At 42.6% G+C, this 15,266-nt stretch overlaps 1 protein-coding gene across 1 annotated transcript in view; it reads right to left on the reverse strand.

The window, feature by feature from the left end:
* POLR3B (RNA polymerase III subunit B) overlaps positions 1 to 14,966 on the reverse strand; it is a 73,723-nt gene extending 58,757 nt beyond the window's left edge. The window contains exons 1-9 of the mRNA XM_033058158.2: positions 14,875 to 14,966; positions 13,393 to 13,425; positions 12,815 to 12,871; positions 12,666 to 12,730; positions 12,232 to 12,307; positions 9,427 to 9,527; positions 6,126 to 6,217; positions 5,370 to 5,487; positions 4,259 to 4,367 (exon numbers count right to left, since the gene is read on the reverse strand). Of these exons, the coding sequence (XP_032914049.1) occupies positions 4,259 to 4,367; positions 5,370 to 5,487; positions 6,126 to 6,217; positions 9,427 to 9,527; positions 12,232 to 12,307; positions 12,666 to 12,730; positions 12,815 to 12,871; positions 13,393 to 13,425; positions 14,875 to 14,940 (717 nt within the window). The 5' untranslated portion in view covers positions 14,941 to 14,966. The remainder of the gene's footprint in view (positions 1 to 4,258; positions 4,368 to 5,369; positions 5,488 to 6,125; positions 6,218 to 9,426; positions 9,528 to 12,231; positions 12,308 to 12,665; positions 12,731 to 12,814; positions 12,872 to 13,392; positions 13,426 to 14,874) is intronic.
* Between the last annotated feature and the right edge of the window lie 300 nt (positions 14,967 to 15,266).

A 15,266-nucleotide genomic window follows, 5' to 3' on the forward strand; every position in this document is an offset into this window, starting at 1 on the left:
ATCGTAAAAGCATAATTTAACAGTGGCAGTGAAAGGATGAGGAAGGAGACAGTAGCAGGCTGCTGAAGACCACAGATGAAGGCTAGCAGTCAATGGACAAAAAACAGATATGGCAAAGTAAGCATGCAGAATATTCAGATCATCCTGAGTTCCAGTGGGAGAAAGTGGTCCAAGTGGGGTCAACCCCTTGCTGGGACTGGGGAGCTTCCCACTGCCCGAAAGTGTGTGTGTCCATCTTTGTGTGTGCACACACACACACAGATTAGAGTGTGAGCCCAGCTCTTCCTCCCCCAGCTCGTATCTTAATGATGATGTCTGGGTGTTTCCATGGCACTTCCCTAGAATGTAGTTCTGCAGTCCATCAGGCTAAATTACTGCACAGAGACAGGCAGATGACTGGATTAAAAAGATGTCAGGGAAGTTCAAGGTTGACATCACAGACAGAATTGGTCTGGAGCTTTCATAATTCAAAAGATACGAGCTATGAAACAACAGCCATGGGAACCCATAATCCTGTAGATCCAGTCAGACCACCATCCAGCTATTCCTCTAGAGCTGCACCTTAACAGCTCCAAGGCTAAAGCAGATTTGTAAAACTGAAACTCAACTTGCTGTTCAAATCTTTTGCAGCAGGTCCTAGAGGAGTTTTGTACAGCTCCCACATAACTAAAGATACTTCATCTAATGATTCAGGTCACAAAATTCAACTTTTTAGTCCCAGTGGGTTACTTATAGTCCTCTTCCTTCCCTAACCAGTTTTGATGCAGCATGCAACCTTCACTTCAGCTCCCAGGGCTCACTCAAACCCACCAAACTGAGACCACAAATTCAAAAGAAAAGTAGCCTTTACCTTTGAGCAGCTCCAACTCCCTGCAATATAGGGAGCTTCCTTCAAGAGCAGCAGCACCATCTTTCCTCCAACTCAGATGGTTTCCAGGATAGAAACACCCTTACATACCAAATATTCCACACCTACTCCAATGCTCACTGCTACCTAAAACTGTCCAAGCCTCCCCGGTAAAGCATGTGTCCCTCCCAGCCTGACATATTTGAAAGAGCACTGTGCACAATTCACACAGCCCTATGAGACATGCACAACTGACACAGCTAAAACAAAGGTCTCTCAGGTTGCAAGTGTGTTCAAGACACCCTAAATACCCCTGTGGCTGCAAATCTGTATTAACTGATGAAGAAGTGTTATAAAGTAAGCAGGGAGTAAATTAACTGTGTTTGTTTCCCATTATAAGGCAGTTAACAGCCCTTTAAAACTGCAACAAACACATACTTTAGGGACAAAATTGTCTGCTTTATGTCACTAGTTCAAAAGTAAAGTTGCATTTCCATATATAGGGACTGCACAAAGGCTTCTGTCACTCATACGAAGAAAGGTTATGGAAAACTGTTTAAGCTAGAACAGCTACAAACCTCTAAGTCCCCCATACATAAAGAGTAAATACCCCAAGTCTGCTCTAGAATAGCGCCATGCACACGCCTTTTGTAGCCTATCAAATTTAAGTTAGTTGTAGTCAATGTGTTTAATTCCACAAAACCACAATTTACATGTGTTTGGTACAACTGGTTGTAAAACATCTGACCATGCCCACCCCAAAGATTCCTACAGGTCTGAATGGCAGAAAAAACAAAGCAACAGGACAAGGTCATTCTGGCTAGCAGTTATGAAGGAGGACTGAATGCAGATGCCTCCTTTTGGGCGACCCCACAGAATCCAGTCCATATTTATCCAGATCAAGGTACCTTTAGATCTACTCTATTTCCATGGCTCCCCACAGCCCAGGTGCCTGGGCTTCATTCCTCAGCAAAAGCAAGGATGGAGCACAGTGTGTTTAGGCTTTACCCTAGCAAGCAGCTCAGTCCATGACTTTATACCTGAAACACAAGGGACCTTAGATTCTAGTCTAGGGAGCTCTAGAAATTTTAGGCCTCACTCTGTCAGTTGGTGGTGTTTGTAATGTTCTCTATTTCACAGTGCTTGCTTTTGACAAAGATGTCTAGAGGATATATTAGTACACCTCCACCTTAAAGATGCCATTACACACATTATAGATCTGAAATAGTTGCTTTCCTTTCTATAATGCTACAATGATTTTCTACACCTGATCTATTTCTTAAGTCACATACAGAACATCAGATCAATTAAAGATATTGGGACTAGAAACTAGAAATCCAAACTTGCTCACTGTCTCTCAGATAGATCCTGACAAACTGCTCCTCTAGCTGGCTAATGCACTGAATGGTAGCCCTCTACCAGTTACTGTTTGTCTTCTTAGTCAGAACACAGAGGTCTGTGGAACTTGGTTGTAGCCTGGATGCTGATCTGGGAGGAAATCTATTGCAGAGCAATAGATTTTGCCATTGCTTTCTCATTTTAGTTTTTAATTAGAAATTATACATATAGCTGTTCCAGCACAAGTTAAGGATTTAAAGGCAGCCAAAACTTCAGAACATAGATTGTCTATACAGCTTAATTTTGTCCCTTGCAGATGTGGATCTCTACATCACAAGAAGCAGAACAACTACTAGTAACAAGGAAGACACATGCTTCATACCCAAAGTTTGAGTGTTGGCAGAAAGAAATTACTCTCCTTGCTTCTCCAACAAATCTCCTGTGCATAATACTGCCGTGTGAGAGAGCTGAAGTTAGAAAAGCATCCCTAAGTTTGGGATTGTCCAGGCTGAGAGCTATTGCATTCGTAATCTTGCTTCGAGTAGTTAAACAGAACAAAGCAATAGCACATTACAGCAACGCCCAAGAAAGGAAAATCAGAGACTGGTGACTGCTTTCATTTCCAGCTGGAGACTCATCAGAAGGAGACAGAAGATCCCTGAATTTCATGTCATTAAAGAAAAAATAAAAAGGATGACCACTTATGAGAACCACTGGAATGGAACATTCAGAATAGTTAAAGTGGGTGTTGCTAATTTGCTACTGTATTAAATCTATATAAATCATTGAAAAGCACTACAGCCAGGCGCTTCTAACAACTGTAAACCCTTATTCCATTAATAAATGAAAAACTGAAGAACATTATTTAAAATATAAAATATACTTATGAAGCGGGAGATAATTACAGCAAGTATTGACAGAAGGTAATAAATTACTCAGCACAATTTTGCTAAGAAAAACAAGTCAACAACCATCTCCTCAGACAACAACCCAGAGAAGTTACTCTACATGAGCAGGTGTTTATCTGTACCAGCACAGGGGGGCAAAACGTAATAAAAGTCTGTAAGGTAAGGTGGAATCTAGCAGTTTGGTACTGCAGCAAAAGGATTAAGAGCCACATGAACAATTGACTGCAACATAAGAGTTGTGAACTTAATCCTGGCACTTTTATGTGCATTTCTGTCCATAAATAGCTTTTCAAATTCCTTTAAACCTGGTCACTAAAAACATATGATCTCCTCTCTTATGTGAAAAGATTTGCTTAATGAGAGGTAACAGATGTTTACTTCTCAAGTCTAAACCCAATGATTAAACTATTTTCTAGTACCAAGGCACACCAAGCACCGAAGTAACGTGGACAAACCCACAAATAACATCTGTGCTGTGGGCACAGCTTGGATGCTGCAACCTCGTGCTGCCCTCTCCTGGCACATCATTTTCTGTGACCACCTCTCCAAACCTTCTGTGCTCTAACCCACTACAGAGAACACAAAAAGAGTTTTGCTTTTTTGTGCTCCCAAGAAGACAGTCCCATTTCCTCCCGCACACGCAATGTACCAGGCTGCAAACCCAGAGCCAGCAGAAAGGCATTACAGGACAGGGAGGAGCTGCCAGCTCTTGGCAGAGCAGGTCCCAGCCTAAGGCCTGGCCATGCCCGACTGACTTCTCCAGCAGCTGGACAGAGCATGTCCATACACCTGCTGCAGTCCATGCATTCGATTCCACAGACAAAAAAACAGCAACCATGACCCTTAACACAACTTTTAACACAGCTCATAACAAACCAAAATCCTTCTGACCTGTAGCAACAGAGGCACCTCACAGGGCAGAGAAAAGGGAGTGGCAGGTATTTGCCTTGGCCCAGAAATGCTCTCCTTGCAGAAAAATACAATACTTATTCTCCTTTTTGCTATACAATAAAGATGACTACCCAGGGGAAAAAAGCTTGCAGTTTCTATGCCCTGCCAAGTCCTTCTGTACATATTAACATGAGAGCTGCTACCGATCTTCATTCTTGAGCTACAGCTCAGCATTTTTCCCCTTTTCTTTTTTTTTTCCAAACAGTTGTGTTACCTTAAATATGATAGCAATGGGAATATCTTCTGAAAGAGTGTTGTGCCTCAGGTAAAATCTTCCTTGTTTCACAACCATATTTGTTCTGCTCTTCTTCTCGTGAGTGGAACTGAAGTTAAAATAAAAATAATACTATGTCCAAGAGTGTTTGCACAGACTCCTAGAATCTTTAGTACAGAACTTAGTAAGCTTGAACAATCTTTCAGCTGAATTAATCCCACTTCCTCCTCTTTTAAAAATTACATTAAACCAGTCAGGGATCAGTCTGTAACTTCAAGGTAATAGGGTATTATCACCCGTCCTGGGGACTATTTGCAATATTTGACTTAAACAAGTAGAAGTCTGTACTTTTAAAAATCATCTTTACAAGCTTTGATAATCAGTTTTGATGTAACCAGCAAGATCAAACTGTGAACAAGTACTGCAGCAACGGTGGTAACAACATGACAGTACCTGGTGGTACATTAACCTCATCCAGACTTAGTGAGAGGCAGCAGAGTAGCTAGGAGGGATGTGAGAGGCCTCTGGAGAAGAAAAAACACTCACACTGAACAGTGACAAGCACCATAGAACAGACCAGAATGCAGCTTTAAAAATAAAAAAGTAACCAATCAAAGGCAAAACAAAATAGAAGCAAAACTTGATGGAGGAAAGGCCAAATTTAGGCTACTTTGCCATTTTCAGTAATTTGTGCTGTAGAAAAATATTTGTTTCCTTCTCAGCTGCCTTTGCCTTTAAAAGCTTTATGCCAATTTTATGTAGAAAGGTTAAATCCAATTTCCACTGCAGTAACTTCATATTACTTGCTGCAAACTGAGACCATAGGAAGTGCACTTTGTTACATTAACAATTAGAACTTGCTTTTCCTAATCTGGGATGAATCCTGAAACACATGAGCAGTTCTCCCTATTTTTGTGGGAATTCTATACTACTTAGGGATTGAAGTTTTAGCATACAAAATGACAGCAGCAAGACAGGAGCATTGGATGTCTACAGCTTTTTCTGGTTAAACTATACTAGGAAGAAACCTCCACAGCTACTTCAATGACAACAATGAAGTTCTAAAGCTTTAGGTTTATCTCCTTCATGTAATGGTAGGAATTTACCATACCTGGTAACAGAAGCGCCAACTGTGCCTTTTCTATCAGCTTCAACAATGATTCTGTTTTTGGATAACTGCTCCTGAATAAGAATGACTTTCTCTACACCTTTAACAATGAAATAGCCACCTAGTTAACAGAAAAAAAATATTTTGCATGTCAGTACCCTTGCACCTTACTTGCCTCCTCCAGTATGCCTTTGAAAATAAATTATTAGAAAGTAAATCATAAGTACACAATGGGAGAGTATATTCTCCCTTGAAAGAGTAATGAACAAACTTGACAGATAAAAACCAAAGAAGTTGCTTGTCATAACCCTCCAACTCATCTCTACATATCAAATAATACCACGTAATATGTAGCACTTTATTCTTGCTTTACAAAAGGCAGTAACAAATAAGAGTTCCCATTCTAGAGGACATCATACTTCACTCTTTCCTAATCTGTTTAATTTTCAATGAATGAACTCCACCTTTTTCTCATATAACACATCACAGTACAACACTATACACAAAATTCAAAATAAAATATTCAAAATTTTGGTGTGGTTTTTTTTTGTGGTTGAAAACTTTGGGCTGCAAATATCAATTATTCATGTTCTCAACCAAAAGCCTGACAATTTCTTTTGGTTGCAAGCACATACTTGAGAAGTTTCCACAAAGGCTTAATGGTGGCAGGAAACATACCAAAGAGGCATTTCATTGCTGAAAAAGATTTAAAACTAAAAGCACAGATGGGGAAAAAAAAGAACATGAGTGAAAATGTACCTGGATCTAACGGACACTCATTTAGTTTGGCAAATTCTGCTGGAGTTTTCCCAGTAAGTACACAATTGGAGCTACGCAGCATTATAGGCATTCTGTAAGTAAAACAGTTACAATATCACTTCAGACTCAGACAGAAAAATATCAATAGTCAAATTCATAACAAAAACTGAAAAAAGTGGAAATACACATTTAAGGTAATCAGAACTCATGCACACTGTAACCAACAGGTTTTCACTTAAGCACCCTTATTTCATGGAACATGTAATTGAAAAGAGACCTGAAACTGGACACCTACAAGCAGAAACCACAGGCTTCCTATTTAATTGTTATGCAGCTACTCAGGCATTGTGACAAGCAGGGTCACTGTGGCCAATGACAATTAGTGCAAAGACTCCTGGTCCCCAAAACAGAAGAACATGCCCCTGTAGATCCACTGTTACCAGTTTTTATTAGATAAAGTTAGGTCATATCTCATTTCCCACACATGAATGACACCTTCTGGCTGCAGAGAGATAGTGCCTCTAATTCATAACCTGAGCATGAAGTTTCCCCAGCAGTAGCTCTGGTTTCTCTGGTGTCCTAGCAGAGAAGCCGGCAAGCAAGCATTTTGTAGAGCAACATGTGATGGAAAGATATTCCAAGAAATTAAAAACAAATTCAATGCTTTGGGAAGTAAATAAAAGAGAAACTAAGGATTCACAGATTGCATATAAGGCAAAACTTCTTCACCACAAGGACAGTCCAACAGTGGAAAAGCAGCACAGGGAAGTTGGGCAGTCTCCATCCACAGAGGTCTTCAGGACCTGACAGGATGAAGCACTGGGCAGTCTGGTTTGATCACAGAGCTCACCCATTTTGAGCAGGAGGCTGTTCTAGAGGCTGAGCAGGAGACTATACTCTTTCAACCTGAATTATTCTATCACCCCATGATACATCATGGAATGCTCACTTTCAACTTGGCTTATTCAACAACTAACCAGCAATGACTTTGCAGTAATTATTGAAAAGTGTACTTCTATAGTCAACTTCATAGTGTACCTTTTCACTCTCAGATTTTTCATTAAAACTTTGGAAAGAGAGCACAGTTTATTTCCAAACAGAAAGCTGTATTTTGCAAAAGATAAAGAGTTTGCCACTGTATCTACCAAAAGACCTCCATGCCCTTTAGCCTCTTCTACAAAAAAAAGCTGACTTTTGATGATCCATCTTACAGAATTTCACTCCTTGATGGACAGCCTTCATAAGAAATGTGTTCCAAGTGTTTTCTAAAACACACGTTAACAAAAACTGTTCATGAGTTCTACTACACAAATGTTTTCAACCTCTGAGATTTTTCGGTCAAATTTACTTCAATAAAAAATAAGATCAGGCTATATTTCTTGTATCAAATCTTGTAAATTATTTTAATTTCTTTGCTCTTTTCATATTCTTGTATCTTAAAAGAAAACTGATGAACTCAAATTCTGTATTTCTGCAGAGTAAAAAAAGTTATCTTGTCACTCTATTTCACTGAGAAAGTGCTTCCTAGAGATAAGAAGCTTCATATGACAAGCAAAATCTTCTACCATACACAATATAATGCATTGGCTGTTTGTATCAGAAACAGGAAGCTGTTGGTATAAGGTAAAATGGAATATTCAAATGCCATTACTGAAAACTCCAGTGAAACATCTGCCCCAGTCCAAACTGCAAGTCAAACAAGAGCCAAAGGAAACAAGTATAATACTAGATGAGGAAACTTATTTCCAATGGAAATAATAACTGTATATTAACAGTTTTCAACAGCTTTTTAAAACTTTTTGCATGCGTGTCCTTAAAGCCGGTCTAATAACGTAACTTACAGCAATTTAAAATGAAAGCTTAACTTGTGCAGTAGAACTAATGCTTGCTTTACTGGTTTTACCATCTTCCTTCCACAGATGCTAATCTACAGTAGTTTCACGAATACAAGCCGCACGGATTATAAGCCGCACTTCCAGTGCCTCGACAATGTTGCTGTCTTTGTCAATAGATAAGCCACACCCCGAATATTAGCCGCACTTTCGTTCGTCGCGAGAATCCGTGCGCAGCTTTCACAAATTGGCCAATTAGTAACAGGATCGCGGCATAGCGGGGTTTACTGGCTCGGGGCGGGGCCAGGCAGGCTCGGCCCGCTCATGGTTGCCAACGGGGCCGGGTGGCCCAGCTCAGCGCCACGGCTCGGCGGGGCTGGCCGGGTGGTGCTGCCGCCGCCACCGGGCTCGCTGGCCCCCCTCTCCCATCAGCACCGCCCCGCTGCCGCGTTCGCTCGCCCGGCTGGCAGGGCTGCCGCCGCCGCCGCCGGGCTCGCCGGCTGCCCCGCGCCGCGTTCGCTCGCCCGGCCGGCGGGCTGCCGCCACTGCCGCCGGGCTCACCGGCCACCCCGCGCCGCGTTTGCTAGCCCTGCCGGCAGGGCTGCCGCCGCCGCCAGGCTTGCCGGCCGCCCCCTCCCATCTGCACCGCCGCCGCGTTTCCTCGCCCTGGCCGGCACTGCAGGCCCCCGCACCGCCGGGCTCCCCCACGCTGCTGGCCCCGATTCTGCTGGGCTTCCCCCGCTGCCAGGCAGCCCCACCCGTCGGCCTTCCTGCTTCTGCCATGCTCCCCTGCACTGCTAGCCCCAGTTCTCCCGGGCTCCCCCGCCCTGCTGGCCCGGGCTCTGCCGCCTCCCTGCCCCGCCCTGCTGGCTCAGGCTCTGCCGCCCGCCCCCCACACTGCTGGCCCCGCCTCTGCCAGGCTTTCCCACCTCAGCCGGGGCCGGCCGGGCTCCAGCTTGGCTTGGGGCTGCTGCGGGCTCTCACTTCCGTGTTGCCAGCTTTTAGAATTTTGTTAATGTATTAGCCGCCCCGGAATATTGGCCGCACTTCCGGGTTTCCACCAAAATTTTGGTCAAATTGGTGCAGCTTGTATTCGTGAAATTACTGTACATATTATGTATGAACGACTGAGTAATTTAGCTACAAAGCAAATATGCCTGATTTCATTTTAAAATAATGCAACTTGCAGCTCCAGGGATGCATTTTCCTCTGTGGTTTTATATCAACAGAATCAGAGAAAACATTCATCCTTATTTCTATCCTTCTCTGGAAGGAGACATTATCAGAAGCTTTTGCAAAGCACGATCTTAGACCTGAAAATCCTGTACAGCTGTTTATGAAGATTTGCCTGCTCATGGTTTCTCTTAACAAGGAAGCAAGGCTGGCCTACACCTGTTCTGCAGTACAAACTCTTCCTGACATGCAGCAAACAAAAACTGAGAGCAGAAGCTCAGCAGGTGATGTCTCACCTGCCGATGGGTAAGGCATTGCGGATGATCCTCTGGCTGCCTCGGGTGTATTCAATATCCACAGTAATCGGTGCAGAGTAGGTCATGTCCCTCAGGCGGCACTGAAAAGACAGCAGGCACATGGTCAGGTGTTCACTTCAGGCTGAAGAATCTCTTTTGAAACAGCCTGCATTTGCCCTGTCCTGTAAATCCTCACAAAGAAATCAAGCAAAGTAAAGCTTTGGCGAAATCTTCATGATACCTGAACAATGTTTGACAGATTCTCCTGTTTAAAACAAAATTCAAGAAAATCCAAATACAATTATTCTGATTTTCAAAAGCAGCTAGCAGATCTGTGCCTTCAGAAGACATCACCGCAGATCATGACCTCTAAACTCCCTAATTAAACTAACAGGTTTAATCAGCAGAGCTGGCACAAAGGCTACAGTGAGTCTGAGCAGTGCTCAGCTCAGGGACATTTCTATAGGCAGACTCTCAACAGCTGAAGACTTGTGCTGCCATATGAAATCTGACAGAAGAGGAAGACACACGATTGAGAGAGACACCATGCTACCTTATTAGCAGAATGAGCAATCTCACTATACAGTACCGTTTCTAAATACGACTTACAGAAGGCTCACCACAGAATCACTTCTTGCCAAGATTCCCAGAATTTGTGTGCAAAGTCCTTGAAGATCAAGAGAATCAGAATAAACATATCCAGGGCACTAGATATCTCAAGGCTCAATCATTTCTAATCCAATCTTTCTGGTCTGCGCGCCTCAGCCCCACTCTAAGATGTTGCCAGTCCTTAAGGTATTGTGACTCTTCATGCAAGACAGGCCTTACTGCATCTGCTGAACACAGCAGAGCAAGTCACAGCAGGTCATCCGTGACCTCACTGAGCATGCTTCACCTGTCAGCTCCAGAATTACAGGTTTAACAGTAGTCAGCCTTGCACATTTATGATTCTGCAGTCTTTTAGTGCATTGATTATGTACTAATAAAAGGCAATTGAAATTGTGCTGTGTATTGAAGATGCAGATCTATGGAAAAACAAGCCCTCACGAATCATCACAAACTGGATGCTTTTCCTCTCCACACTACAAAGTAAATCTCTTCTCCAGTAACAAAGTACTGATATACATCAGCAGTTTTCAGGAATGCTTTGCAGAAAACTAGGTGTCATTCTGCTCCCAGCAGCTACATCCAATTTAAAAGTAACTGAGAATATTTCCATATTCTAATTACTTTAAATTCATCTGTATGAATAGTTCATGAAACTCCCATAAGGACTGGAGAAAAAGACAGACAGGCTCTTTAATACTATTTGGGGGGAAAATGTCTTGGTATTCTCTGTGCTTTTTTAACACAAGACACAGATATAAAATACGAATTACAGTGCAATATTCCAGCATGTGTATTTTTCTATCAACTTTCTTGAGGCAACTTCTTATTATAGACACCTGAAAGTAAAATGTGGGCATGACTAGATGTACACTCAGACCATCATAAAAATCTAATTATTTTTGGTGTTTTTGGGAAGGAATTTTATAAGCCTTCAACAGAGAAATATAACAGCAGACTCCTAAGTACACAATCCTTTTTTTTTTTCAAGGTGCCCAAGCTTGACCTGAGCAGCATCCTATTTAAGAAAATATGTGTGGCCTCCATGCATGTACAGCACACTGAAAATAAAGAGGAATTATGAAATAGCATTAAGCATCAATGAGAACTGGTTGAGTTACTGCATTTCAAAGCTTTCCATCAAACCAAATGAGATTTGAGCCAGGTCACTGGATTCAGAAAGCGGCTACACCCAAGTCGCAGCCGCTGAACATCTGGTTCTTACATAATTCCTCCAAAACACAGAATGATGTGAAGATAGCCTAGTTTACAAAAAAAGACATTTCAACTTCAAGTATCACATAGATATAGTGAGGAGAAAAGCATCTGATACGTGAACTATATGTTATGAGGTTGACAACAGGCTTATGCAGGTAAATGAGAGCAAATTCAAAGCTCAGTTCCCCACTCAGAGGCCAAAAAAAAAAGAGGTCACTACCTCTGTCACAATGGTATAACTCTCAAAGCACAACAGCAGGAGAGAAATAATGTGTTCCTAAGCACTTTGAAGAGAACTGAATGGCTCTAGATACATGAAAGCAATCCTGAAAAGTTCAAAGCTCACGTTAGCTTATGACTTTCTCACGCATATCCTCCAATGCACATCTTTATCCCAGAAGTACACAATCCATTTGTTAACCTACATGCCTACAGCACTACAATGAAATTAAATATCAGAAGGTTGATGTTCTTCTGCAGCTTCTTGTAATTTTAACAATTTCCATCTGTTTCTGCCTGAAGTTTCCATGTTTGCTTTCTGAATCAGACTTTAAAAATATGAGCAAAAATCAGATACAAGTTTCCAAAGACTGGAAGGGAAACAGAGACTGAAGTGACCTATGGTGCAGACAGTAGCAAAGCTAATATTAAAAAGAAGTTAATAAAAATATCAAAGAACCCTACATTATTGCATGAGGACTTCAGCTCTCTCATAAGGAGAGACATACGATTAAGCAAGAGAAGTACTTTCACAACTTTCATTCAAATTCAGCTAACACAAAACACTGAATACAGCAAAAAAAAAAAATTGAAATAAAATTAAAAAGCTTTATTCCATGATGTTTAAATCTCTGAGGATTCTTTTTACAGAGATGGTGGCATGCATTGTACTACCTAATGCAGCATGCATATACTCAAAATTACATGCAGCTATTATCCAAGACATTCCCAAGATTAAAACAAACATGCAAACATTAGTACCTCATGAGGTGATACAGGTCGTGTCACATTGAAGCTTTCTTCCACATCTGGAGTACCCACATAGATATTGAGGTACCTGTAATACAGTTTCAATATAAGCAATGAGGCAAATATTTTTCAGGCAACCTGAAGGAAGCAAAATTTTAAATACACTTAAAAATGAAATTACTTTGATGAACACAGGCTGGGAAGAATCATTGCTCATTATTAATCAAAGCAACTCATTGCATTTGAGTTGGGGTCAAATTAGTTAAAATTTAGCCTGCATGTGCAGTAAACCTTTAAATCTTTCATTGTAAGAGTAAGAGGTAAGTCATGGAAAACACCCTCTTGATTTATACCTACAGAAGTGCTTATGAGCACTTTATAGCTGATAACAAACCCATGAGACAGTATTCATGCTGCTACTGATATGGAAATCATCTCATGCTTACTTCAGGTACCACATTGGGTCAGCATCACTTGTCACTTTTTCGTTGGCCTTCATGATTTTCTTTATCTGGAGGAGAAAAAGAACAAAATGAAACCATGGCCTTTTCTGAGGACTAAGAGCCACTCTCCCCCCTTCCTCAGGAAAGCCTACCTCGACATTGATGAAATAGTTGAATGAGTCTATGTGCTGCTTCACTAGGCCTTTCACCTGAAAATACATGCACACAGCAAATAAAATCAGCTTCAATAACGTTAATCACACAAGGTGGAAACTAAGATATAAGTATTTATAATTAGTTTTGGATAACTGTGCTAAATTCTTTTGGCTGACAAAGTTCCGGGAAGTGGCTGGGCGCTGACTCTGGTTCTACACTCCACTTCCAAGTTTACATCAGAGCTGTCATACACAGAGCATGGACAGAGTCTCTGAGAGCCAGTAAAACAGGAAAATAATCTGGAAACATTATATATATACAGTATGGATTGAGAATAACCACAGTAAAATGCAAATCTCTAGGAGGATGTCTCCACAAAATAATCTGTAAATTAATCAAGAAAACAATCTATGGAACAAGTCTAGTGATAACTGCAAGGAACTAAAAAAAAAGGCAAAATCCACAGGAAACTGAGGACAGGTATTCTGGGAAACAGTAAAAGCTAGGAGAAGGGAATGTAAAGTTAGAAAGGAGATTAAGTATTCACACCGTGAAATGAGTGTGCAGCACTAACCTTCAGAAATGCTGGAAGAAGTCTCCATTTTTCCTGAAAACAAAAAACAGTTTGAAACATCTTTCCAACGAGTAGCCAAATATCTAACACGCCTGAGCCTTTCTGTCTGCATGTTTCACTGTTATTGTTGTATTTTGAACATCAACATTATTTAAAAATCAGATCCATTTAGAAGAAAAAAAAAAAAAAGACTGTCTAAAGCCAACAGAGATGGATAAAAATTATGTGGATCATCTCAGTAAACCACATGTGCAGTATTTACTCAGGATGCAATGGCACACTGCCTTTCCTAAGAGCAACTTATTTGAAAATATATTTTTCTTAGAAAATTCCTCATTTAGGATCAACTAACATATTTTTGGTTTTGTTCTGTTAACACTGTAAATTATATTCCTAAAAAGGGAAGAGTTCCTACAACTTTTACTTTACAAAATACATGCAAGAACCTCAGTCCTGGGAGCAGCACTGGTAGACAGAAGTTTCTGTAACACTTACCAGGACCCAAAATTTTACAAAGATTCAGCAAAAGTACTGACAATTGCTAAGAATATCAAGGTTCCCGCAAACTTTCCCCTATTTCTAATCTTCGGTGATCACAAAGAACATCTCCTTACATCAACCCCACTTTCTCCCACCATGGCAGTGCAAAAGCTTGCATATACCTTTGGCCAGGGACAAAATCCCTTTATTTAGGAGAAGTGTTCCCAGCCCCCACATGCTTCTCCACCTACTAGCATTTAAAAAATACTACAAAATTAATAACCAAAAAGACCTATAGAAAGTTGTTAGCTTTCTTATAGCCACAGAAATGTTGATGGTGCTCTTGGCTTTCAGCCTTCACTGCTGTTGTTTGTTAATCTACTAATCCTGCTTGTGATCCAAATTTAACATCTAATAATGGCAAAGCTAATGCAGTAAAAAGAGACACATGAAGTATGATGTAGCTATTACTGCTGGTCCCTTGTGGTTTATATGCAGCAGCTTTTACAGTCTGGAAAGCTGAAGAGCAGTTGATTTAAACGTTATGCCTCAAAAAAGGGGTTTAATCTTTCAAATAGTAATGCAATTAAACTGACGACCTAGGGATGATGACCAATGATTTTGATCTTAAGTAAATATTTCAAGGCATGCCCTTTCAAGGGGCACTGGGCAACCTGGCGTAGCGGGAGGTGTCCCTGCCATGGCAGGGGATGGAAGGACATGAGCTCTAGGGTCCCTTCCACCCCAGACCGCTCCGTCACTGCGTGCGGGACACAGGTCGGGCAGAGACTGGGGACAGGACGGCATCTTAGCAGGCCGAGCTCGGGTTCGTGAGGGGCAGCTCGGAGCACACAACCCTCCCCACACTCACACCCGAGCGGCGCGGGGGGCACTCCACGTGTGCGCCGGGAGGCGATTCCTTCCACCCCAGCCCAGCCCGGCCCAACCACGCTCCGGGAGAGCCCCAGGCGCTCCCGGCCGCTCGCCCCTTGCCCCGCTGACCTCCACCGTGTTGACCGGGGCCGCCGCCTGCTCCGGGGTGAGCGCGCCCAGACCCAGCGCCTCCATCGCCACCCGCGCACCGCGGCGCTGCAGCACAGCGCGTCCCCCCGCGCTCCGGAGCGCCGCCCGAAGGTTCCGGCCCCGCGCGGCCCGGGCGCCGCCGAGCGCTGCCCGGGCCCTGCAGCCCGGCCCTCAGGGTGCCCGTCAGCCGGATCCTCACGGTGCCCTGCAGCACGGTCCTCAGGGTGTCCGTCAGCCTGATCCTCACGGTGCCCTGCAGCCCGGCCCTCAGGGTGCCCGTCAGCCGGATCCTCACGGTGCCCTGCAGCACGGTCCTCAGGGTGTCCGTCAGCCTGATCCTCACGGTGCCCTGCAGTTCGGCCCCTCCCGAG

This window comes from Catharus ustulatus, chromosome 4 (assembly GCF_009819885.2).
Source record: "Catharus ustulatus isolate bCatUst1 chromosome 4, bCatUst1.pri.v2, whole genome shotgun sequence".
NCBI lineage: Eukaryota > Metazoa > Chordata > Aves > Passeriformes > Turdidae > Catharus > Catharus ustulatus.